Source organism: Bos taurus, chromosome 14 (assembly GCF_002263795.3).
Source record: "Bos taurus isolate L1 Dominette 01449 registration number 42190680 breed Hereford chromosome 14, ARS-UCD2.0, whole genome shotgun sequence".
Classification (NCBI taxonomy): domain Eukaryota; kingdom Metazoa; phylum Chordata; class Mammalia; order Artiodactyla; family Bovidae; genus Bos; species Bos taurus.
The window spans coordinates 52,060,087-52,085,597 of NC_037341.1; the positions used below are offsets into that span (position 1 = coordinate 52,060,087).

At 34.4% G+C, this 25,511-nt stretch overlaps 1 protein-coding gene across 1 annotated transcript in view; it reads left to right on the forward strand.

Annotated features, from left to right (window-relative positions):
• CSMD3 (CUB and Sushi multiple domains 3) overlaps positions 1–25,511 on the forward strand; it is a 1,470,240-nt gene that overhangs the window by 1,254,536 nt on the left and 190,193 nt on the right. The window contains exons 33-35 of the mRNA NM_001424929.1: positions 13,478–13,591; positions 14,091–14,186; positions 15,754–15,957. Coding sequence (NP_001411858.1) covers positions 13,478–13,591; positions 14,091–14,186; positions 15,754–15,957 — 414 coding nt within the window. The remainder of the gene's footprint in view (positions 1–13,477; positions 13,592–14,090; positions 14,187–15,753; positions 15,958–25,511) is intronic.

Here is a 25,511-nt window from a genome sequence, read left to right on the forward strand (position 1 = left end):
CTAATATTTTATTTTGTAATATGAGTACAAAGGAACATATTAGATTCTGCTACTCCTTGAAATCTGTCCCTAAAAAGTATTGAGTCTACAGAACATAAAACTTATTTATTAAGAAAATATTTATATAAATTATATAAGTGATATATATTTTAAGACAATAGAAGTTTATTCCTCTATTATTAATGATACTAAATAATTGGCCATTTAGGACAAATGCATTTATATTAATATATTATAAAATGCTTTCTCTATTTTTCTCAAAAAAATACTAAAAAGTAATTATTTTTTATTTTTAGTTCAGAATCTTTATCATGAATCTTAATCGTCAGGTTTTGTTGTAGTAGGGTTTCCTCAATGACTTTTGGGGCTCCTGTTCACTGGTAAACTCCAGATTCTAAAGGGTAATGATTAAGACAGGATCAAGACAGATTTGTATTCAGTGAATTCTAATCTTAGCTCCTCCTCTTGCTGGCTTTGTATTTTTTGATAGTTGTCTTACCTTATTTAAGCATCCATTTTTTTCATATTAATAATGGAGATAATAGTGCTAACTTAAAAGTTGTTTTGAATATCAGTCTACCTGATATCTATAAAGAACTTAGCATAGATCTTTACGTACAGTAAGAATTCAACAAAAGTTACCAGGTTAATATTATACTGTTTGCTTTTCTTAAATATAATGTCTGTTCAGTTGGTAAATAAATGAGTATATCAGACATTCTATTTTCTAAATTTCTAGCACTAGCAAATTCTCTTCCTTTAATTGGACATTTCTAATGGGCTCTGGTCCAGGAAAATAAATCTTAGCACATGGTAAGATTCTGTCTATTTTAAAAGTAAATACACTTGGATATCCCTGTGATGAATATGTACAAGCATGACTCTCAAGATGGTAAAGCAAGAGTCCAAATTAAAAAAAGATTATTAGTGATGAGTTTTTGGAAAAACTGAGAAACTCCTTTAAAATGTTATTTAATGATGTATGCCCCCCCATTTATCATTCTAAAAGATGAAAATTCTGTGAATTAAAGATATCTTAAGCAGTGGAACTTAGGGAATTCAGGTGTTCAGGGTGCTTTGCCTGCAGAAAAAGCGTGGCACATGTAGGAGGCAATATGCAGAATATGGTTAAAGAATTCATTAAAGGAAAGAATTTGAACCCAGGCTTAATGGTGGATTCTTTGTGAAAGTTCCTGATATAAAACAGAAAAAGCTTCTGTGTTTGAAATAGGACTTAGGTTGGTCAAAAACTATGTCCACGCATCAGCCCTCTTACCTCCAGAGCTGTCCTCTAAACAGAGAAAGCTGCTTGCTTTAGCAATTTCATACAATTAAAAACTCTCAGCAAAAACTAGATGACAGTAAAATTTTAATCAATTGAGTTTTGTCCTATTTTTATTCTCCCTGCCTCCAAAAAATCCATATTTTCCCATAAATACATGGCAATAAAATCAAGATAGAGGTCAGCTGATTCATTGGACAAGTCCCTAATGCTGGGAAAGATTGAGGGCATAAGGAGAAGAGGACATCAGAAGATGAGATGGCAGATGGCATCACCGATGCAATGGACAAGAACTTGGGAAAACTTCGGGAGATGGTGAGGGACAAGGGAGGCCTGCATGCTGTAGTCCATGGGGGTCGCAAAAAGTTGGACATGACTGGGCAACTAAACAATAACAACAACAGAGATTTTTTTACATTAAAAGACTTTAGTGACGTATCAACCAAAGGAAATCTATAAATTTTGTTTGGATCCTGATGTGACAAATGTAACTATAAGAGTAGTTTGTTTGTGTTTTTTCCTTTTCTCTCATCCTCCCTTTGGAGAAAATTGGGGAAATGGAATTAAGAAATTGTTATTAGGTAATAGATTATTTCTATTTTTGTTAGCTATAGTAATTACATTGTTTATTTCAGGTTATTTGTTAATAAATACTGAAGTTTTCATAGAAAAAGTTATGGTATCAGATGTTGTTTTAAAGTATTCTCAGTTTGGAAATACAAGACAAGGGGTAAAAGAAAGCAAATGAAACAAAATTGGCATGTGGATTAGTGTTGAAACAGATGATGAGTTTGTGCATGCTAAGTTGCTTCAGTCATGTCTGACTCTGTGTGACCCTATGGACTGTAGCCTGCCAGGATCCTCTGTCCATGGCATTCTCTAGGCAAGAATACTGGAGTGGGTTGCCATTTCCTTTGTTTATTTTGCTAATCTCTATACTTTGTATATGTTTGGAACTTTACATAGGAAAAAGCAATTCCACAAATTTATAGTCTATGTGAGAATATTTTCATGACCTAAATCTCTCTAGCATAGTTGGATTTGGCAGACATAATCTGCCAAATGTGTAGAAAAATATCTTAAGGTTAATTAAAGAAAAACACTAATCCAAATTGAAACTGAGGTAAAAGGAAGTGTTAATAGAGTTTTCCAACACTTGAAACTTTTAATTTTGCTTTTCTGTTTTAATACTTTTAAACATACAGTAGAATTGCTTATTGTGTTTTTCTAGATTTCATTGCTTTTTAAGCATCAAATTAATTTTCAGCTAATGGGAAATGTTACAAGTGCAGAATTGAAAATAAGCTACTGGCTTGTAGTTGAATGGTTATTTGCTCCTGGAACAATTAAATAAAATTGAACTATATTTGTTACAAGAGTGTTTTTACAATGCCTATATATTTAAAATATGTCAAATAGGCAGTTTTGAAATTTGGTTTGTAAGCAAATGGTCACATTATAGACAGAAAACCAGCTTTAAAGAAACCTGAAATAGATATTACAGATTATTCAGTAAAACTCGTTTATGAGTTGACAGAGTATCACACAAGAAATTGCTACAGGAAAATAAAGTAGGGCTTCATTTACAGTTATGAGTTCGAAGCAGGACTAGATTTCTGCACCTTGTAACTACTAGATAATTGGATGCTATGGTGAAGCAATGAATTTCTCTTTTAAATGACGTTTTATTTCCTAATTATTACAAAATAGCAATAATTAGATTTCTTATATTTATTTTCAGAGCCAGAATGATTTCATTGTTCTCTGTGAGCTGATAACCTAGAACTTAGAAATTCTTTGCTCTAGTTTGAGCAAATTCAGGAAGATAGACAAGGACAGGGAAGCCTGGCATGCTACACTCCATGGGGTTGCAAAGTGTCAGACACAATGAGTGACTGAGTAGCAAAGGCAGGATTGGCCCCAACATCTAGGATGGAGTCAGGCTTCTGTGTGGGTATTTCAATAGCCCCTAGATAATTGGTATATCGTTCCCTTGACTCACCTTAACTAAAATACTGTATTCATATAAAGTGCCTCAGTGTGAGTGCAGTTTAATAGTATTATACAATTAAAAACAAAAATAGTATGTGGGATCTCACTGATATGTGAAAATGTTAAACTTCCCAAAATACTGATGAGACTCTCACTTATTACATCAATTAATGCAACTTCTACCAAACGTTTCTAGAGATAGATAATGTTCTAGAAATAAGTACCACACTGATTTTATTTGGCACTGATTTTAAAAGTTCTGCTTTTTGGTACTTTTGAAAGTAAATTGTCATATATTTAACATACCTATATACTTATATATATTTTTTATAAAATTGAAGTTTTAATTGGATACCTTGTACTTAATCTTTAAGTGAGACAGCTTTTGAAATCATGAGGCATTCAAGTAGTAGTATAATGATCCCCAAAATGCAACCCTGAAGCCATTTACACAGGTCATTTCACAACCAGAGCATAGAGAGCAAAGAGTTCTGTGTGTGTGTGTGTGTGTATGCTCAGTTGTGACCGACTCTTCGTGACCCATAGACTAAGAGTTCTTTACATGTTATTAATTTTAAAGGGAAGTCTTTTGCATGCATGGATATTTCTACACTAGTATTTTGAAATATTCATATAAGATGCAAGTATGAGACAAAATTCATATAAAGCTAGACAAACTTTTTGATACCTTATGTCACCAAAAGTTATTTTTTATGCTTTTGTACATAATCAAGTCCATTTCTAAACACATCTTTGGTTTGAATCCTCTTTATTTCTGTCCTGTCCATAGTGTGGGTGTACATGTGTGTTTCCTTCTGTGCTGTTTTGATGACTGAAGTGCAAGCTGAGCAAACTAGAGGGTGAATTATTAAAAATTCATAATGAAGTGACCAATCAGCTGAGTGCCTAATATTATCAAAATAAATTTTAGAATACAAAAAAAGTGTAGATTTTGCCCAAAGAGTACCAGGCATACTGAGAATCAGACTGAGGTCTAATAGGAATTTGTATGTTTCTTATGTTTCTATTCTTTTCTCCACCCAGACTCCCTTCTGTGTGACATTATTTCTTTTGTGATGGAATTTCAATGCCTTTGAAATAAAATGGCATGGACTTAAGGTGAATGGAGTAAACAAAACAAAAGATGAATGTTCTCACCTTGCAGTCCTTTTCTTAGCCCTTACAAAAAGCTGCTAATTACATTTTCATATTTCACCCAAAAGTATAGAATGCAAAATCAAGTAGTTAGAGAAGTAATAGCCATATTGAATTCAAAAGACAAATGAACCTTGATTTAAATAGCTGTAATATTATTCTGACTCAATCAGTTCTATCATTCATTCTAAATATGCATGTATGGAAAACAGAGAATTAGAAAAGATATTATATTTAACATCAAAGGTCAATTAAATTTTGCCTGTCAGTAAACTTTTTGATTGAATTAGTAGCAATATATTAAAAAAAAAAACAAAAAAAAACTGAGTGATTAGTAACAGTAACATATTTACCACTATGTTTCAGGCATTGTTCAGTCTGTTTTACAAGTATCAATTTATGTAATATTCACATCCTATGAATTTAGGAACTTGTATTCCTATTTTACAAATGATGATGCAATTGAGGCATGAAAAGGTGAAGTGACTTCTTTGTGTGGCTTGTCCTAGATTCAATCCTTGAGAGTCTGATTCCAGAACCAGAATCCCTAACTCTTCATTAGATAGTTTACTGAAATGCCCTAATTGAGGCATTTCAGACCAATAGATTGCTTATTTGAAAACATTAGTCCTTCTAAATCTGCTAAGCTGCAGATGCTGATGGTCTTTAAACAGCTTTATCTGTTCTGTCAAGGAGCAAAGATACTGTGTACCTTGGCATCATAATTAATAATTAATAAGGCACTACCCATCTGACCACTAGAACTACCACTGCCAAGAAAGACCTACTAACCCACCTTCCTCTACCAAATAAATTAGAACCCTTATACCTCAAAGCAAGTTTGAATCAGACTTAAATTTATCACAACCTCTTAGACATTTTAACTATTCACCACCTTTTCCTGAAGTGCTTAGATCAGCTCCCTTAGTCCTGGCTCAGTCTCACTCTGAGTTTTTCCCTTCTTACACTAGCAATACATTGGAAAGCTCTGTGACTATTCCCTTCTCAGAGAATAACACATTTGGCAAAACAAAATGAAACCCTTCTTTATTTGCATGAACTCAGTTTTCATTTTTTAACTCAACAACTCCAATCCTGATACTGAATAACAGTAACCATGTCCATGACTGTTTTTTATCCTCATTTAAAGTTAATTAACTGCTAAATCAGTGAGTCACTGTACAGTGTTATTTTCATGGCACAAAAATGAAAACTAACATCCAAGAGTTTCTGACTTGCTTAAGCAATGGTGGAACATTTCAGTAATATTCCAGAGTAGAGTTTAGTGGGAAAAGGAGCTTTACCTTCTTTATTCCATTTTTTCTTATTTTAACAAATGTACACCCTTCTGGGCACTAATTATGTAGTGTGCTGTGTCACACCCTAGACACTCACTGTACGGTTTTCCACAATGTTTTTAGAGAGACTGTTGGTCTGTGCAGAATATTCTAATAATTAAGCCATACAAAGGCTCAGGAGTTTCTCTCTGCCATCCCAGTGAGGCCTCTGTCATTATTTATTGGCTTACATTTGAAATGGTTAAATTAAGTAGAGTAGACAAAGTCCTGAAAGTTAAATGAACATGATTAAAGGAGTAAGGATTGGACAGAATTCGGTGAGAATAGGAAACAAATGCTCTTTGAAAGTTTGGTGAGTACTTAAACCATGTAAACCTTCGCATTAAATAGAACCCTGCTTGTCTGTCCTGGTTGAATATGATACTATAAAAATTAAATGTCAAGTAAACCTTGTTTTATATACAAACAAGAGTAGATAGACAAAGTATCTGGTTTCCTTTTGAGTCTATTTGCTCATGGGAGAGCAAATGAATGAACTTGGACAAAATTTTGAAGTTGAGGTAAGAATCCTAACCAACATCATCTAAGTTAGAGGTTTCCTCTATTTAAGTCATTTAAATGGACTATTTAAGTGATTTTTAAAAATCCAAATTATGGATTTCTTTAAAATGCAGTCTGGGATTCTGGTTCAAATGTTGCCCATTATAAGTTGCTAGTAGTGGACTTGCTTTGAAGAATAGATTAAATGATTAGTATATGAATGATCTGTGTGGGAAGACATACCCAAAGTAACTTTGTTGGTTTAGAATGTGGAACCACCCACGAAGCCACGTCTGGAATTTCGTCGTGAGACCGGCCTCATCCTGAGGTGCGACCGGAAGGTCGGCAACCCCTTCCAGACAAAGCAGGGGAGTCGACCCTCCTGTCGAGATCAGGAGGATAGAAGGGGCTGAGAGGAAGTGGTGCCGGAAAACCTCGGTGTTCCTCTTGAGGGAGACCGGTATGTCAGGGAACTTTGTGGGTCGCATCAAGGGTGCCAAGTACCGTTTGGACCTCCAATTCTTAACGTGGGACTTCTCCTGAGACGCTGTAGCGGGAAAGGGCTTCATCTTGCCATGACGGGGGAACCATGTGGTTTTTCTCGAGTTACGACGGGGAATTCAGGATGCCTCTTGTGTTGGCCCAGGGAAGTCCAATCTTCCATTCGAGTTGCGAAGGAAAGCTGGGGATTGCTCTCGAGTGACTGCAGGGCAAACAGACCTCATCTAGGCTTGTGTCCAGAAGCCAATGTTCCTCTCCAGGGTCGACAGGGATCTCGGGGTTGCATTCCAGACGCACCCAGGGAGACAGGCATTCATCTCGAGTGGAAGCAAAGAACCCCGCTCTGCTCCGGAGTCGCGACGGGTATCTCTTGGAGCTCACTGAGTGGACTAAAGGGAGTCAAGCCTCCTGAGGCGTTTGGAGAGAGGTTGCGAGATTGGTCTCTAGGCCATGCAGGAGAAGAAGGCCCTCATCTCGCGATGATGGGGGAGTCTCGGGGTTTTTCTCCAGCGGCGGCCCCAGTGTGCGGTTTCTCACGAGGTACGACGGCGAGGTCAGTGAGCCTCTCGTGGGGCGCCAGGGAAGTCGGGTCTTCATGCTAGTGGCGAGGGGGAGCGCGTCATTGCTCTTGAGTCATAGTAGGGGAATCTGGCCTCAAGACGTGTTGAAGAAGGTCTCTCGAGGTCTTTCTCGGTTTGAGGCAGGAAACCCTGGGTTCCCTCGACTTGTGCAGGTGACGTCAGGGGGCTTCTCATGGTGGCTCTGAGAAGTCAGGGAAACTGGAGGTGGGAGGGGCCTCTCGGGACTCCACTGGGTTTGGTGCATTGGAAGAGGGCCTCATCTCCAGTTGAGACAGGAACCTCAGGGTTCCTCTGATTTCAGACTCCGAACGCAGGGTCCCTGCAGACTTGGGACAGGAGAGTCAGGCCTGGTCCAACTCTATGTGACCCCATAGACGGCAGCCCACGAGGCTCCCCCGTTCCTGGGATTCTCCAGGCAAGAACACTGGAGTGGGTTGCCATTTCCTTCTCCAATGCATGAAACTGAGAAGTGAAAGTGAAGTCGCTGAGTCTTGTCCAACTCTTAGCGACCCCATGGACTGCGGGCCAACCAGGCTCCTCCGTCCATGGGATTTTCCAAGCAAGAGTGCTGGAGTAGGGTGCTATTGCCTTCTCCTTTATAGTTAATTTAATTGGCTAATTTAACACCTTATCATACATCGATTAAAGATAAGGAGCCACCTAAATGATCACAAATATAATTAATGAGGCCTGAAAGGAGGGACCCTTTTTGCATCTATCTCTCTTTAACCCCAGCACTTAGTTCCTGGTACATCATAAATATTAGTCGAATTAATAAACTGTATTCTAGGATTAAAATATATGGAAATTAAGAGGCTCAGAAATAGTTTCAGGTGTAATAATAGGTTATTTGCATTGGCTTCTTTGTAGCTATTTTTACATGTTTATTTCTGCCTTACTAAGCTTCCTTGTCTTCCTATATCTAACTTGCAGTAATATATATAATATTATAAAAATGGATTTTTAACAAAAGAGTAAAAGATATTTTTTATCATTTATTATGCATAAAGAAGGAAAATTCCTTTAAAATGGTGTTTCCTTTAAGAAAGTGCTTAGTGTTTATAACCTACTCTAATAGCTTGAGAGCAAAATGCTTTTGATATCTACATTAACTCCCCAGAGATAGAGAAAGAAGAGCCTGGAGCTGAGATGCAAAGAATTCTGTTTCTCTGTCAGAAACTAAAAAAAAGAAGAGAGTTGCTAATCATTCCAGAACGCATAGTCAGCCCAGACTTTTGGGGTTAATTGTATCCTTAGAGGGGGAAAGTGGTCGTCTAGCTATCAGGTTGAGGTATGAGATTCTAGACCAGTGTTAAAAAATATTTCTTTTTTTAATTTATTTATTTTAATTGGAGGCTAATTACTTTACAATATTGTATTGGTTTTGCCATATATCAACATGAATCCGCCATGGGTATACACGTGTTCCCAATCCTGTACCCCCCCCCAACTCTCTCCCCATACCATCCCTCTGGGTCATCCCAGTGCACCAACCCCAAGCATCCTGTATCCTGCATCAAACCTGGACTGCTGATTCATTTCTTATATGATATTATACATGTTTTAATGACATTCTCCCAAATCATCCCACCCTCGCCCTCTCCCACAGAGTCCAAAAGGCTGTTCTATACATCAGTGTCTCTTTTGCTGCCTCACATACAGGGTTATCGTTATCATCTTTCTAAATTCCATATATATGCGTTAGTATACTGTATTGGTGTTTTTCTTTCTGGCTTACTTCACTCTGTATAATCAGCTCCAGTTTCATCCACCTCATTAGAACTGATTCAAATGTATTCTTTTTAATGGCTGAGTAATACTCCGTTGTGTATATGTACCACAGCTTTCTTATCCATTCATCTGCTGATGGACATCTAGGTTGCTTCCATGTCCTGGCTATTATAAACAGTGCTGCGATGAACATTGGGGTACATATGTCTCTTTCAATTCTAGTTTCCTTGTTGTGTATGCCCAGCAGTGGGATTGCTGGGTCATAAGGCAGTTCTATTTCCAGTTTTTTAAGGAATCTCCACACTGTTCTCCATAGTGGCTGTACTAGTTTGCATTCCCACCAACAGTGTAAGAGGGTTCCCTTTTCTTCACACCCTTTCCAGCATTTATTGCTTGTAGACTTTTTAACAGCACAGTCATGACTACTATACAAACCTAAAATAAACATGTTAAATTTTGTATTTAAGTCATTAATTAATGAGGGACCTAGTAAAATGTTACAACAGTTCAAGAAAGAATTCAAATAGCAAAATAGATTGATGAATTGATAGAGAGACATTAATAGAATACTGGAATGAATTTACAAACTTGCAAAATTGCTCTGTCCATTGGATAATAATGGATTAAATATGGCAGAAAGTGAAGAGGAACTAAAAAGCCTCTTGATGAAAGTGAAAGAGGAGAGTAAAAAAGTTGGCTTAAAGCTCAACATTCAGAAAACTAAAATCATGGCATCTGGTCCCATTACTTCATGGGAAATAGATGGGTAAACAGCGGAAACAGTGTCAGACTTTGCTTTTTTGGGGCTCCAAAATCACTGCAGATGGTGATTGCAGCCATGAAATTAAAAGACGCTTACTCCTTGGAAGGAAAGTTATGACCAACCTAGATAGCATATTAAAAAGCAGAGACATTACTTTGCCAACAAAGGTCCATCTTTTCAAAGCTATGGTTTTTCCAGTGGTCATGCATGAATGTGAGAGTTGGACTGTGAAGAAAGCTGAGCTCTGAAGAATTGATGCTTTTGAACTGTGGTGTTGGAGAAGACTCTTGAGAGTCCCTTGGACTGCAAGGAGATCCAACCGGTCCATTAAAGATGATCAGTCCTGGGTGTTCTTTGGAAGGACTGATGCTGAGGCTGAAACTCGAGTACTTTGGCCACCTCATGCGAAGAGTTGACTCATTGGAAAAGACCCTGATGCTGGGAGGGATTGGGGACAGGAGGAGAAGGGAAGGACACAGGATGAGATGGCTGGATGGCATCACCGACTCGATGGACATGAGTTTGGGTAAACTCCGGGAGTTGGTGATGGACAGGGAGGCCTGGCGTGCTGCGATTCATGGGGTCGCAAAGAGTTGGACAGGACTGACTGACTGAACTGAACTTGCATTACACAACAGCCCCCATAAACACAGGTAACACATAATGATGTGCTAGAAAATGTCTTGTTAACCAAAACACAACATCCAGTTACCTTTTGGTCCACCTTAAAATCTTTCACATTTTCCTTCCTAGTTTAGTCTGAAATACGCAAAGGGTAAAGGAAGAAAGTGAAAGTGTTAGTTTCTCAGTCTTGTCCAACTCTTTGCCATCCTATAGACTGTAGCCCACCAGGCTGCTCTGTCCTTGGGATTCTCCAGGCAAGAATACTGAAGTGGGTTGCCATTTCCTTCCCCAAGGGATCTTTGCAACCCAAGGATCAAACCCAGGTCTCCCGCATTGCCAGCAGATTCTTTACTATCTGACCCACCAGGGAAGCTGTTGCAAAGAGTACAGCTGGCTATTCAGAACATTTTAGAGTCAAAAGACCTACTGCTATCTGAACATATGAAAACTAAGTAAATTTAGATATTTAGAGGCTGAATAAGTAGGCAAACAGAGGGGAAGCCATTTAATTCTTGATACTTTTGACCGAGAAAGGGAGATTTGGTTCACAATTGTAATGCCTCAGTTTAGTAAGCCAATAGTTAACCTGAGACTATGTAGGAAATCAGATCACTATGCAACTGCTCTTGAGTCTTCATATACAAAACACTTATCCAACATGTACCTTAAAATTCACTTTCATATAATGATTCAGTACCCTCTCAAAGTTTTTGCCTGATAAAAACTGTTTTTAAGATTCTATTGACCATATTACTGCAGAGTAAGGTTGCAGTTCAAGAGAAGTAGCTTACTGATTGCTTAATAAAGATTCAACACTCAACTCTCTCATCTCCTACCCAATCTCATCAGAGAATTACATTAACTACAGACTAATATCTCTCAAAAGAGTAGTTTTCTTTACTTAATATGATATAAATATGTCATATTACTGACTATGTCATTAAAAGCCATAGTCTCAACATACTCAATTTATAGGTGACACAAAATTATAGTCTACTGTAAAGAAGTAATAATTGAGAATAAGAAGCTTACAAGGAGGAAAAAAGAGGGAGTATTTTTTTCCCTTTTTCCTTAGAAAAAGATCTTGGATCACTGTGTATGTTAGTTGTTTTATATGTTATTTGTAAATACAGTGGTTTGCTTGGAAATTTGGATTATTTGAGATATTTAGATGAGATCAGATCTGTTCAGGGTAGCATGGCCATGGATTATTTGAGATATTTAGGAAGACAGAGTTATTTTGGAGACAGAGATAAAGAATGTTGCATTTTGACATTTTCCCCTAATGACTCCCCATAAACATACAGAGAAAGAATGTTATCTGCCAAGAGTCTTGTTGCACAACCTACTTGACTTAGCAAAGTTCTGATGATTAGACTACCTTGATTTTGATGGGTTAGGGGGTGGAGGGGCACTTGGAAAGACAGTGGCAACATCTGCATTTTAACAGAAACTTTTCAAGATATATTTGAAATCAGATCATCCAAACATCAATCTAAACAAATGCAAAAACAAAACAAAAACTTTCTTAATATTTTTAGGAGTATTTTTGAAATAGCTTTGGATTTGGTAGACCCAAATACGGATTTTTTTAAAATATCTGAACTGAAATTTTTTCATAAGAGTTGTAAACCATTAAAATAATTGGCTACACGTATGTGATTTGATAGAAACATAAATTTGTTTCCATGACATTGAGATAGTGTTTTAAGGAGGATCGCTTATGAAATTCAGCCCTCTACAGTTCAGGAATTATCCTAAGTAACAACACTCAATCTGTGCTTATTTTATTTTACCCCACAAAGAACTGGACTGAGATCACCAGCTTATTTTAGTAAGCCAAAAATAAAGACATGTGGCTTTGTTTACAGTATCGTGTGTGTGGGTTCATATGCAAAACTCAGTATGTTTCAAATGAATAAGCCTGCATTCATATGACCACTGTAGGGTAACCATAACCTCGATTTAAGGGGTAAAATATGAAGAACTTTATAAATATTTGTTCAATGTAAGTTTAATTACAATATATGATTTTGAATTTATAAAAGCTGCCTTGCTTTTACATTATTAAATGTTAAAAAAATCATACTCTTTTTAGACCCCTCAATTTTTCTATCCATGAAATGTTTTAAGTATGAATTTTATTACCTATTTCCCTTTTTTAAGACACAAAACACTAGTTGATTTCTACTCTGTAACAGGTTCCTTCTTTTAAGTTATAGTTTAATTATTTTCAGCATGTAAAGTTAATATATTATTAAAGGAAAAGTACAAAATGAAGTAAAAAGGAGGCATATATAAAACTATTGGTAAGTGTGTCAGATCTGTACTTACCACAAACAAGCAATAATTTTGTAAAATTGTATATCTTAATTAAAATATCTTAATTGCCAAGAAATGATAAATAATATGTCCTTATTTTGGCAGAAGAAGAACAATAATTTTTTAGGGATCATTTTCAATTTAGAATGTGGATTAAACACTGTACCTTAGAAGTATCTTGCTATATTTTTCTAAACACTATTACTTATAATGGAATAGCATTTTAAAAGCAATCTAAACTGAATCCCCTAAACTAAAACTTTGTCTATCTCATCTAAAAGAGGAAAAAAAAATTAGAAAAAGAGAAGAGAGTCGCAAAGTGAAAACAATCAAACTACCAATGGAAAAATTAAAAAGTAGTTATTATACATTATTAATTACCAACCTTATGATTTCTGAGCTAAATTAAAAGTTATGCCCATTTAATTTACTTTAAAAGCAATCTTCTTAAAATTTTATTGCATTTAGGTCATGTTCATTACTTTTATGACCTGAAGTACATGTGTTAGGCATATCAACCAATTGGCACACATCCTCTTTTAAAGATAGAAAAAAAAAGATGACTATTATATTGTAATACTTTGTTCTCTCTCTCCTCCTCTTTCTATTTTTTTTTGTTTGTTTGTTTTTTGTTTTCATTTTTGGATGATTGGTGATTTGTTTGCTTCTCCTGGTTCCTGTTGATCAGTGGTGTTTGGCCAGTTTGTATTTTTCCAGACATCACTCCACGATGTTGTTGAGGTGTATGATGGGCCAACTCAGCAATCTTCTCTGTTATCTTCCCTCTCAGGATCCCATTCAGGTATCCTTTACTAGAACTGCCATGCATCAGTTATTGATAAAAGACTGACTTTGATTGGTAATGTAGTGAAAGTTGAGATTTATATCATCCATATTAGAAATAAAGTAAACTGAACATAAAGTCATTACTTTTTTAAAAAAGAATAGAAACGCAACAGTAATTCAGACTCTTGATAAAAATATAACCATTTTCTGGGATTGTAATCAAGTAAATATAGTATTTAGTCACTTTGTCCATGGTGTTTGATGTAATATTTAAAGATTCTTTACAAAATGAGGCAATATTATCAAAATGTAATAAAAGCCTTCCAGTAAAAAAAAAAGAAAAGGTTGCAATTGAAGCTGATCCCAAAATAATATATTGTCAGTGGTAGAATATATTAAAGTAATTTAATAGAGCATAGATTGATGTTTTCAAATGACAGTGTAAATTAGTATAATTTGTTAGGTTTACTGAATGAAATTATTTATGATATCTTAGTGTTTGTTTTGTTGAGTAGGAGAATCACTTCCACTGAGTTCAGGTAATCAGATCACAATTCGATTTACTTCAGTTGGACCAATAACAGCTAAGGGATTTCACTTTGTTTATCAAGGTAAGTGACCCTGTAGCATAGAAACACACTAAGGAATGTAATCAGTTTCCATGCTATGTTCAGAATTGTTGAATGATGAGAGCCTCATAACCATAAAGGACAGATAAAAGTTGTGTGCTTTAAAAAAAAAATTGTTTTGCATTTTCCCCTTCCCCATTATTAAAGCATTATTACTTTTACCAAAGTAAAAAAAAAAATCTGTTGCTTCCATCATCATTCTCAAGCAAATTTCATGCTTTTCCTTGTTTTTAACATACTGTTTTTAAAACATCTTTTTTTTTGACAATGCTTCACTCTACATATTCTATTTCCTTATAGTCTAGCACTCTAAGAATGTAAAAACTTTTTGTGTTGATGTACTTAGACATGCCAAGGAAATCATTACTCCATTCTAAAATTGTAGTTTCTCATTCTCTTAGGAGAATTCAAACTTTCTTCATGATTATTAAATATTTTTGCACAATTCAAAATTAGTTTACACAGTTTTTCTGTCACTTATAATAGACAAACTTCCACATTATATAAAACTAAATTAAGAGCTATCTTCTGAATATTTTATTTGAATTATATATGATCAATGTAGTTATTCTCAAATGTATCTTGAACTTTATTCCAAATAAATTTATAAACACTTGTGATTTGATATTCTTATTAAACCCTCTTATTCTAATTATAATATTGGCTATAATATTACACTGTTTCATTCTTAATAATAGTCCCTCTGTAACAATGCGTGGTATTATGATTTTTAAAAGGCACTCTAACAAATGAAATTATTTTCACTCAAGTGACATAAGAGGAATCTATTTGGAATTCATCTTATCATTTTTTGGACTATTGTCAAACTCCTTAATCCCATCTGTATGTGTTTTAAAAAGAAAAAACATCCTGTTATCATTCTGTCTTTAAAAAAGTCACAATTGAAGAACATACCTAAAAGGAATTTCAAATTTGATATTGTATGGTTATTAAAGTTTCTATTGTTGTTAATCTGTCTGACTTCTATTCTGCTTAGCCTGAACATATTGTCTTCATCAATAGCAAACATGTTTTGAACAACTAAGTTTATGAATATGTTGTGAAATTAATCAAGTGTTTTTGCTTTTTTAAAATCTGTGTTTTTAGGGAGCAAATAGTGTTAAAAAATTGGCATTGCTTTACATAACCTGACATCTGCTTTTTGTATGCTTGGCATTCCAATTTAAAAAGAAAAAAAAAAATGTATCTGTTACCATTCCTTAAATTGAAATATCTTTGCTCATGCTACATTGTTATATTTATAAAAGTATGGTAAAACAAAAAACAGAAAGTAACTGATATTGTTTAAAGAATCCAAAATAAAAATGTTTTTAAAGAAAAAATCTTAATGACAATAGCAATATTTATTCATTTTGAATTTATTCATTTCATCATGTATGAAATTTTAAACTTTTATAAATATGTTCAAATTGTTACCTAAAGTTCGAGTTAGTGAAGATTTCTCTGAAATCTGTTTGTATAGTCACATTTTGAAACCTATATTTCTCTACCAAACATGAAATTAAAATCCACAATTATTTGTACGCAGCTGTTCCTAGAACAAGTTCCACACAATGCAGTTCTGTACCTGAACCAAGGTTTGGAAGAAGGATTGGCAATGAATTTGCAGTTGGTTCATTGGTTCTTTTTGAATGTAACCCAGGATATATTCTCCATGGATCCATTGCAATTAGGTGTGATACAGTGCCGAATTCTTTGGCCCAATGGAATGATTCCTTACCTACCTGTATTGGTAAGTTTATAAATTTGTATGTTTCATGTTGTACATATTGTATATCAAAATTAGTTATCTTACATCTGTCAATATTTAATACTTTATTTGTTATGATGTATCTAAATATGGAAATTACAGTGGCTATTTGATGCAATTGAGGTGTGATGTAATCAATGAAAATATACATACATATTTCCAATAACACAGAATTGGAATGCTATTAATATGGCATTATTAGACATCACCATCCTTTAAAATAAACACTTTTCATTTTTAAAATTTATGCAAAGATGTCTATGCCAACATATAAGGAATTTACTTATCTTTTAAAGATCACAGAGATTGATTTTTCTGCATATTTTTTATCAGCAAAGAAATTAGAAAATACACATTAATACATTTTTTGTTTCCTTTTCTCTGTTAGTTACATGCATGCATGCTTAGTCACTTAAGTTATACTGACTCTTTGAGATCTCATGGACCATATCCCACCAGGCTCCTCTGTCCAGGAAGCTCTCCAAGCAATAACACTGGAGTGGGTTGCCATGCTCTCCTCCAGGGGATTTTCCCTGGGATTTTCTCAGGGATCGAACCTGCATCTCTTTTCCACAGAGCCACCAGAGAAGCCCCATTTAAGTTATATATATGTTATAAAAATATAAAATAAGAAATTTTCCCAGTCTTTCACAGATATAAGTGGAAAAACTTTAAATGGGTAGATGGCAATAGGATTAGTCAAATCTCATTATTTGAAACTATTTTTGTAATGTTATATCCAGGGCCTCTGAGGTGGCACTAGTGGTCAAGAACCGTCTGCCAATTCAGGAGACATAAGAGATGTGGGTTTGAACCCTGAGTCAAGAAGACCGTCTGGAGAAGGAAATGGCAACCCAGTCCCCTCTTCCCACCTTTAAAATCCCATGGACAGATATGCCTGGCAGACTACAGTCCATGGGGTTAAATCAGATATGACTGAGGACTGAGCACACAACACACATATACAGTTTATATTGATAAACAAAATGCAAGCTTTATAAACTTAGCTCTGCTAAGTTATTTGAAGCAGTTAAAACATTTTCTAAACAATAAAAATATCAATAGTTTAGAATCTTATCATATTTCAGGATCATTACAATGACTTTTGGATCCTGTAGAATTCCATGGATGTTGAAAATGTAGACTGTAGTGAAGTTGCTTTCTTCTCTGTTCTAAGAGCATGTCTGGAAATTAAGTTTTTTAATTACATATTGTAAAACTAAAAGAAGAATAGTAAAGCTTAATCTCAGGTTAAGAAATAATTCTAATGAGTTCTTCCTCATTAAAGTTTTATTAGCATGAGATTTGGAAAATGAGAGGAAGGTTTTTTTTAAATAAAAGATAAGTAAAATTTTGTTTTTATTTTAATAATCTCAATTCCCTACTTTGTGATAGAGAAGATATGCGTGTATATATAAACAATATAGCATGTACATTTATAAATATATAAAATCTATTTTTAATAACACATCCTGCCATACCTGAAAAGAAATTTTAAGTAGTTTTTATTTTTAACATTTAAAAACATATTTTACCATATTTTAACAGAGATTAATGTAATGTTAGTTCATACTTAATTAGAATAATGTATTTTAAACAGATTTTAATTGAAATGATATGGAAGTTACACTCATTTCTACTGAGGAAGGAGTAAAGATAAAGTTTGGTGATATGCATTTATATAACACATACTGCATATAGGACAAAACTGCTTTAAATCTTTTACCATTCAAATGAGAACATAATTAATATTTGTGCTTGGGAAATGTGCAAATTAGGATTATCATAAATTAAAAAAATAAAACAGAGTGGTACAAATTGGGCCTATCATAAACAAAAATGTAGGATCTAAGTTTCTATAGGAACTTGATATCACCACTCCCTCAAACAAATATATCTTGCATATTTCACAGAGTATTTTTCTTACAACAAAAAATCTAATTCTTCCTTATACAGTAAATGGAATGGGAACTGTTCTTTTATTTTTCTTTTATTTGTTGAAAACCACATACAGAAAGTAATTTTAAACACTGGAAAGCTATAAATGACTCCTCAACTTTCTTCTCTTTCAACTAAATAACCAGTTTCTAGTATGATTTAACACTTCCCATTTGCCAGGTTTCATTCTGAATAATTTAGCAATAAACACATATTTAATTAACTTCTTACAGCAAACCTATGGAGAAGTTACTCTCAGAATTTACAGATGAATAAACTGAGTCTTAGAGAGGTAAAACAGTTTTCTTTAAAAGGGACACAGCCTAATAAGTAGTACCATAGGAGCAGGATTTGAAAATATTTTCTGATTCCATACTTCAATGTGCATGATAGAAAAGTTTTTTCCTTTTTGTTTTGACTGATAAGCTAATTTCCTAATTCAAATTCTATATCTTTTTTATAATGTGGAATTTCTTAACCTGTTAAAGTATATTTTTGACAATCAGCAAGCAAAGGAGAAGAAATCATTTGCACTTAATGTCTCTCCTCTTTTGCACCTAGCATAGAGCTATGGTTAATGGGACAAAAAGATCTTTATATACTTTTCTACTCTCATAAGAGAAAATAGATAATGCTCTTCCTTATGACCACACTATATGTTGAGTTTATAGCCTTATAAAATGTGAATATATTAATTATCCTAAAAGATTATGAGCTGAGAGAAATGTTCCTTTATGTCTAGGCCAAAATTAGTCATACAATATGCATAAATCAGAAATTACATTGCTCCAATTCAGTTTAATAATTGAAGGAAGACAAAAGATAATAAATCTCTTTAGCCTTACAGTGGATTTTTAAATATTGCTTTCTAAATATCAGGAATCAATCATTATTTCTGCCTCACTTTTCTCAGTAATTATTTATATCATTTCTCTGTAACTTTTAGTTTCTTTATGTACATAGTGATATAAAATATTAATACCATACAATGGAAGATAATGAATAAGTAGCTGTCTTCCTTTCATTTCATATATATTATGAAAATTCCCTCAAGACAATTATAAAAGCAGATTGATAAAGAGACTTATGGAAAGGCATAAACTAGCTCATTAATCTTTAAATATTATTGAAAACATTCATTTGTCCATTTAGAGTGTTCAAAGAACCAACATATGCACAACAGTGTCCTAATTAATAGAAAAAAAATTGTAAGAAATCATAAAAAACTGAATAAAGTCTTCATAACTGGGAGCTGTAGTAGATTCTCAGTATAAGGGTCAATTGAGTCTTGGGTAGTAATAGGCTTTGACTTTAACACTAAATTGTGGTGAATTACTACATGAGTCTGAAAATTTTTGCATAATCTCTGATTCTCAATTCCCATATCAAGAAAACAGGGAAGTTATAGATTTATTGTGACTATTACATATTTTAAAGCCTTGGCAAAGTTCTTGGACTCACGTAAGTACTCAAAAATTAAGTTGTTTTTGTGCTTTCCAAATTCTCCACCATAAAGTCAGAACATACAACTTCAATTCTAAAAGTATTGGATCTCAAATAAAGAACTTCTATGTAGTATTCATAAAGGATTTGATATTATTGATTTTAATCTGTTGATATGTAGTTTTAATAACACTTTAAAATTATTATATGTAAAGATTATCTTCTGAAGATTTTTGCATCTTGGAAAGGTCTAAAAGCATGGGCTTCTATTAGTTTTTCTAATTCTGATAATTTAGTTCCTTAAAAGCGAGATTTTTTTTCTCACTTAAAAATTTTCAGAAAGGCTTTAGGGAAATATAATGACAATTTTCTTGAGGATAATAGTAATTATTAGAATATTCTATTTAGGGGTTGTAAAATTTCTTTCCATCAATTTATAAATTTAAGGACAGTTGATTTAAAAGGAGCAGACTTATAACAATAGACATATATTCATGATTTGCTTTGGTTTTAGTGTTTGTCTTAAATAAAAAATAAACTTGAAATTAAAATAACGATTACCGTTATTCTAATTGGTTGAAAAATATATGTTTAATCAAAGTTTGAACATTACATTATCCAAAATATTATATTTTATTTTGTCCATGAAGGTATGATGATAATGTTAGAAAGAGGAAAGAGATAAAAGGGAGAAATGAGCTGAAATTAAAGAAAGAAGGAAAAAAAAAAAAAACATGTAACAATAGTTTAGGAATAGGAGAGGGAAATAAGAAAAAAATATAATATTCTATGTGACGGAAAACAGAGAAAAAGAACTGTACACTGTAAACATTTTTGTTTAAAGCGGAAGAAAACCCCTATTTTACATGATTATCGCAAAGCTTTTCCATATGTCAAATGTGTCAGTTGATTAATCTTGGTGTTTTTGCCATAAGAAATAAGAATCCATGTAAAGAAAAAGATCAGGCCATTTGACTATAAATTCATTTCAACAAGTGCAGAAGCTTCTACCAAGCATTAAAGCCTTTGAAAGCCTTTGAGACCTTGCCATGGCTGAAATACAACATCAGGAGTAAATGCTAACAGACTGTCATCCTTAGCCTAGATGCATTCAGCCTCACTTTTTACTTTTAAGGTGAAAAGATGAGGGACTCAGGAGCCATTACACACTCTCTGTCAAAAGTCCATTTCTCTCTAGATACCTGGGCTTTTTGAGAAACATGTGAGTGCATCTATGGTGGGTGTTTAAACATAAAACACACTACCTTTTATGTTGCATTGGTTTGAAAGCGCATACTTAGATACAGAAAATTTTATCAGATGGCTTCTGTTTCCTGACAAGATAACACAAAAAGGGCATATTACTTTATATCACTTAAAAAAGTAATGTATACTTTGTAGAACAGGTATAAATCCAGAAAACTGAATGGGATTTGTATGAGACAAGAACTAGATTCTAAATGACAGTTGGATGATAGCTCACTTTAGGTTTTACCATTTGATCCCACTGCTAGTCTTTACATAAATGAAAATATACTTTGCATTTCTATTTTTAGCTATAAATATTTTTAGTTTTAAATGTTATGAATAAAAATGATAATGTCTTTAAGTATTCAAAAATTCAGAAAAAGAGAAGGCTTGATGTCTTAATTCAAATATGAGTCAAATGCAGAGTTATCTTAGGTTGATATTAAAGAATTATCTGTAATTTGTGTTCATCAACCCACTCCACTATTCTTGCCTGGAAAATCCCATGGACTACTGTCCATAGGGTCGCAAAGAGTCGGGCATGACTGAGCAACTTCACTTCAGTTTCTGTTATTTGGATAAAATTCTAACTGCTTCAAAGTCTTTAAGCTTTCGATTTTTTCTCCTTGGAAAATCATCCCCAAGATACCTTTTGGGCTTACTGCATTGCTTCATTCCAGTTTTCACCTGAATATCTTCCTTGACCATCCTATCTAAAGTAATTTTCTTCTACTCATCCTCCATTTGTTCTTTATATCTTTATTCTGTTTGTTTGTTTGTTTTTAAGCAACAACCATTCACCAGATTATATATAGTTAGGATGCTTCTCTGGAGAAGGCAATGACAACCCACTCCAGTACTCTTGCCTGGAAAATCCCATGGATGGAGGAGTCTGGTAGGCTGCAGTCCATGGGGTCGCTAAGAGTCAGGCATGACTGAGCGGCTTCGCTATCACGTTTCACTTTCATGCACTGGAGAAGGAAATGGTAACCCACTCCAGTATTCTTGCCTGGAAAATCCCAGGGATGGAGGAACCTGGTGGGCTGCCGTCTGTGGGGTCACACAGAGTTGGACACAATTGAAGCGACTTAGCAGCAGCAGCAGGATGCTTCTCTAATCTTTCTTGCCCTCCTCTTCCTGTCACTATATTCTATTTTTTGCTCAACCAAAAGAGGATGTGGCATACAAGAGGTTTTCAATAAACATTTGTTCAATGAATGGATTTTAGCAGATAAGTTTGATAATTTCATAAATTTTTATAGAGATAGAACAACTGACCAACTTCCCAAGTCCAGAACCCATGCTTTTTCAACTTCAGGCGTTCACTGCATGGTGATATTCTTGTTCAGTTTGCTTGCTTAGACCTTTAAAAGCCATCTTGAAACTACAAGACATTTGAGAATCCGTAGAAGGAGGCATAGGTAAAACATACACAGTAGATTTTCATAGTGTATAGGTAATTTTATTCTGAGAAAGAACAAATTCTCTATATTTTACAGTTTAATTATATGTTTGTTAATCTATTACAGAGTATTATACATAATGATTTTATTTCCCTTCCCTTCACTGGTTCAATGAATACTCAGTTGATAGCTTAGGCCAAATGAGCATCCAACAATTGAAACCAAATAAAAGCAGTGACCTACATTTCTAGTGAATTCCATGTCAAATATAATTGTTTGAGTTTCACAGTTCTTATTACTGCTATCAACACTTTTGTTTTTTTTTTTCTGTCATAGTAGAACTAAATAAAATGTTCATTAATTTTTTTAGAAAAAGTTGATATATTGAAATTAAATGGTTGTCTTGAAAGCAGCCCCATTAGACATGATACGCAAATTGTACTTATAGTTAAAATGGTCAGATACTGAATTAGGTAATTCACAAATTTAACTAACCTGTATAAAAAAACAATATTTAATATTCTTGTGCAAATCTGTCTCATCAAGTAGTTCTTAGGTAAATTATAAAGCACAATAATGTTTTTATAAGAATGTTGGACTTTGAACAAAGGTAAACTTGATAAACTTGCTGAAGACTGAACTTTATCTTCTAAATTTGACCTTACTACACTTCAGATTTCTTAAAATTTTTAGTCTCTGAAAACCCAAAATTCTCTTCTCTCTGAGATTCTGTGATTTGAAAAAGCCCCTGTAGCCACTAATAGCTCTGACAATATATGGCCTTAGGCATAAGTATTTCTGTTAGTGGGAGGTATCTTTTGAAAAGCTCCTGAACATGCCACTTACCTCCCTTCAGAAGAAGTGTTTAATTAGCTGCTTATCCCATCACTCTTATCAAGCTTTGTTTTTTTCAAGTCCTTTAGCAACCCAGAAAGAACTATTTTTACTTATATTGGATCCATGGCAATGCTTGTCCACACTGTCTTTTTTCAGTGGAAAGAAACAGATGAAGAAATACATATAGTATCTGAATCTTCATTCATTGATTCGCTCATCCATTCAATCATGAAAAAGTTATTAAATATAATAATGAATAGCACTGACTAGTATTTGTATGAAGTGCTATTAAGCATTATCTCATTTAATATTGACACCAACACCAGGAGGTAGATAAGAATATTCTTTTTTTTACAGATAGATAGTGAAACCCCTATGGTTTAGAGACAAAAAAAGGAATTAATATTTGTACCCAAGCTGCTTGATTCTAAAATCTGTTTTCTTAATCTGTATGTTATATTGAATAATACTGATTAGAAGATATTAAAAATATACAATACATTCTTTTTAAAATAGAAAAGAAATACTAGGAAAAGTAATATACAAAGGATATAAAACTTTGTAAAACATTATTGTGTGGTAATGCACATCTGGGAACACACTTATAATGTATTTTCTTGGGAAAAATAAAAACAAGTGAAGTAGAATTAAGTATGGCTTCTTTAGAAAAATACTAGTAGAAATGAATGATACAGGAATGGTAAAAAGTAACTTTACATAATCATAAGATTTATACAGATAGACAGTCACTCAGTAATTTATTTAACAAGCATTTATTTAGTTTACCAAGTATTAGAGAGATCTTTTCAAGAAAATTGGAGCTATCAAGGGAATATTTCATATAAGGATGGGTACAATAAAGGGCAGAAATCATAAGAACTTAACAGAAGCAAAAGATATTAAGAAGAGGTAGCAAGAATACACAGAAGAACTGTACAAAAAAGGTCTTAATGACTTGGATAAACATGATAATGTGGTCACTCACCTAGAGTCAGACATCGTGGAGTATAATGTCAAGTGGGCCTTAGGAAGCATTACTACAAACAAAGCTAGTGGTGATAGAATTCCAGGTGACCTATTTAAATATTTAAAAGATGATGCTGTTAAAGTGCTGCACTCAATATGTCCAAACTTGGAAAACTCAACGTGACCACAGGACTGGAAAAAGTTAGTTTTCATTCCAATCCCAAAAAGGAACAATAACAAAGAATGTTCAACTACTCTGCAATTGCACTCATTTCACATGCTAGCCAACAGTGCTCAAAATCCTTCAAGCTAGGCTTCAGCAGCACATGAACTGAGAATTTCCAGATGTACAAGCTGGGTTTAGAAAAGGGCAAAGAACCAGAGATCAAATTGCTAACATTTGTTGGATCATAGAGAAAGAAACAGAATTCCAGATAAATATCTGCTTCCCTGACTACACTAAAGTCTTTGACTGTGGATAACAGCAAACTGTGGACAATTCTTGGAGTTGAGAATGCCAGACCACCTTACCTGTCTCCTGAGAAACCTGTATGCAAGTCAAGAAGCAACAGTTAAGACCAGACATGGAACAACTGAGTGGTTCAAAATTGGGAATGGAGTATATCAAGGTTATATATATATTGCTTATTTAACTTATATGCAGAGTACATCATGCAAAATGCTGGGTTAGATGAATCACAAGTTGAAATCAAGATTGCTAGGAGAGCTATCAACAACCTCAAGCATTCCAACTCTGTGCAACCCCATGGACTGTAACCCGCCAGGTTTCTCTGTCCATGGAGATTCTCCAGGCAAGAGTACTGAAGTGGGTTGCCATGCGCTTCTCCAGGGGATCTTACCAACCCAGGGATCAAACCCAGGTCTCCTGCATTGCAGGCAGATTGTTTACTTCAGAGCCACCAAAGAAGCCCAAACATACAGAAGATACCATTCTAGTGGCAGAAAGGTAAGAGGAGCTAAAGAGTCTTCTGATGATAGTGAAAGAGAAGAGTGAAAAAGCTGGCTTTAAACTTAACATTCAAAAAACTAAAATCATGGCATCCGGTGCCATCACTTCATGGCTAAAAGTTGAGAAAAAATGTAGAAGCAGTCACAGACTTTATTTTCTTGGGCTCCAAAATCACATGATGATGACTGCAGCCATGAAATTAAAAGATGCTTCCTCCTTGGAAGGAAAGCTATGACAAACCTAGACAGTGTATTAAAAAGCAGAGACGAAGTCCGTATACTCTGAGGTATGGTTTTTGCAGTAGTCATATATGGATAGACCATAAAAAAGAATGAGTACCAAAGAATTGATGCTTTCAAACTGTGGTGCTGGAGAAAACTCTTGAGAGTCCCTTGGACAGCCAGGAAATCAAACCAGTCAATCCTAAAGGAAATCAACCCTGAATATTCATTGGAACAACTGAAACTCCAATACTTTGGTCACCTGATGTGAAGAGTCGACTCATTGGAAAAGACCCTGATCCTGGGAAAGATGGGAGACAGGAGGAGAAGGGGACGAAGAGGATGAGATGATTGGATAGCATCATTGACTCAAAGGGCATGAGTTTGAGCATACTCCGGGAGATAACGAAGGACAGGGAAGCCTGGCATGCTGCAGTGCACAGAGTTGCAAAGAGTCTGACACGACTTAGCGTCTGAACAATAACAACAAAGTGCCAGGCACTGGCCACA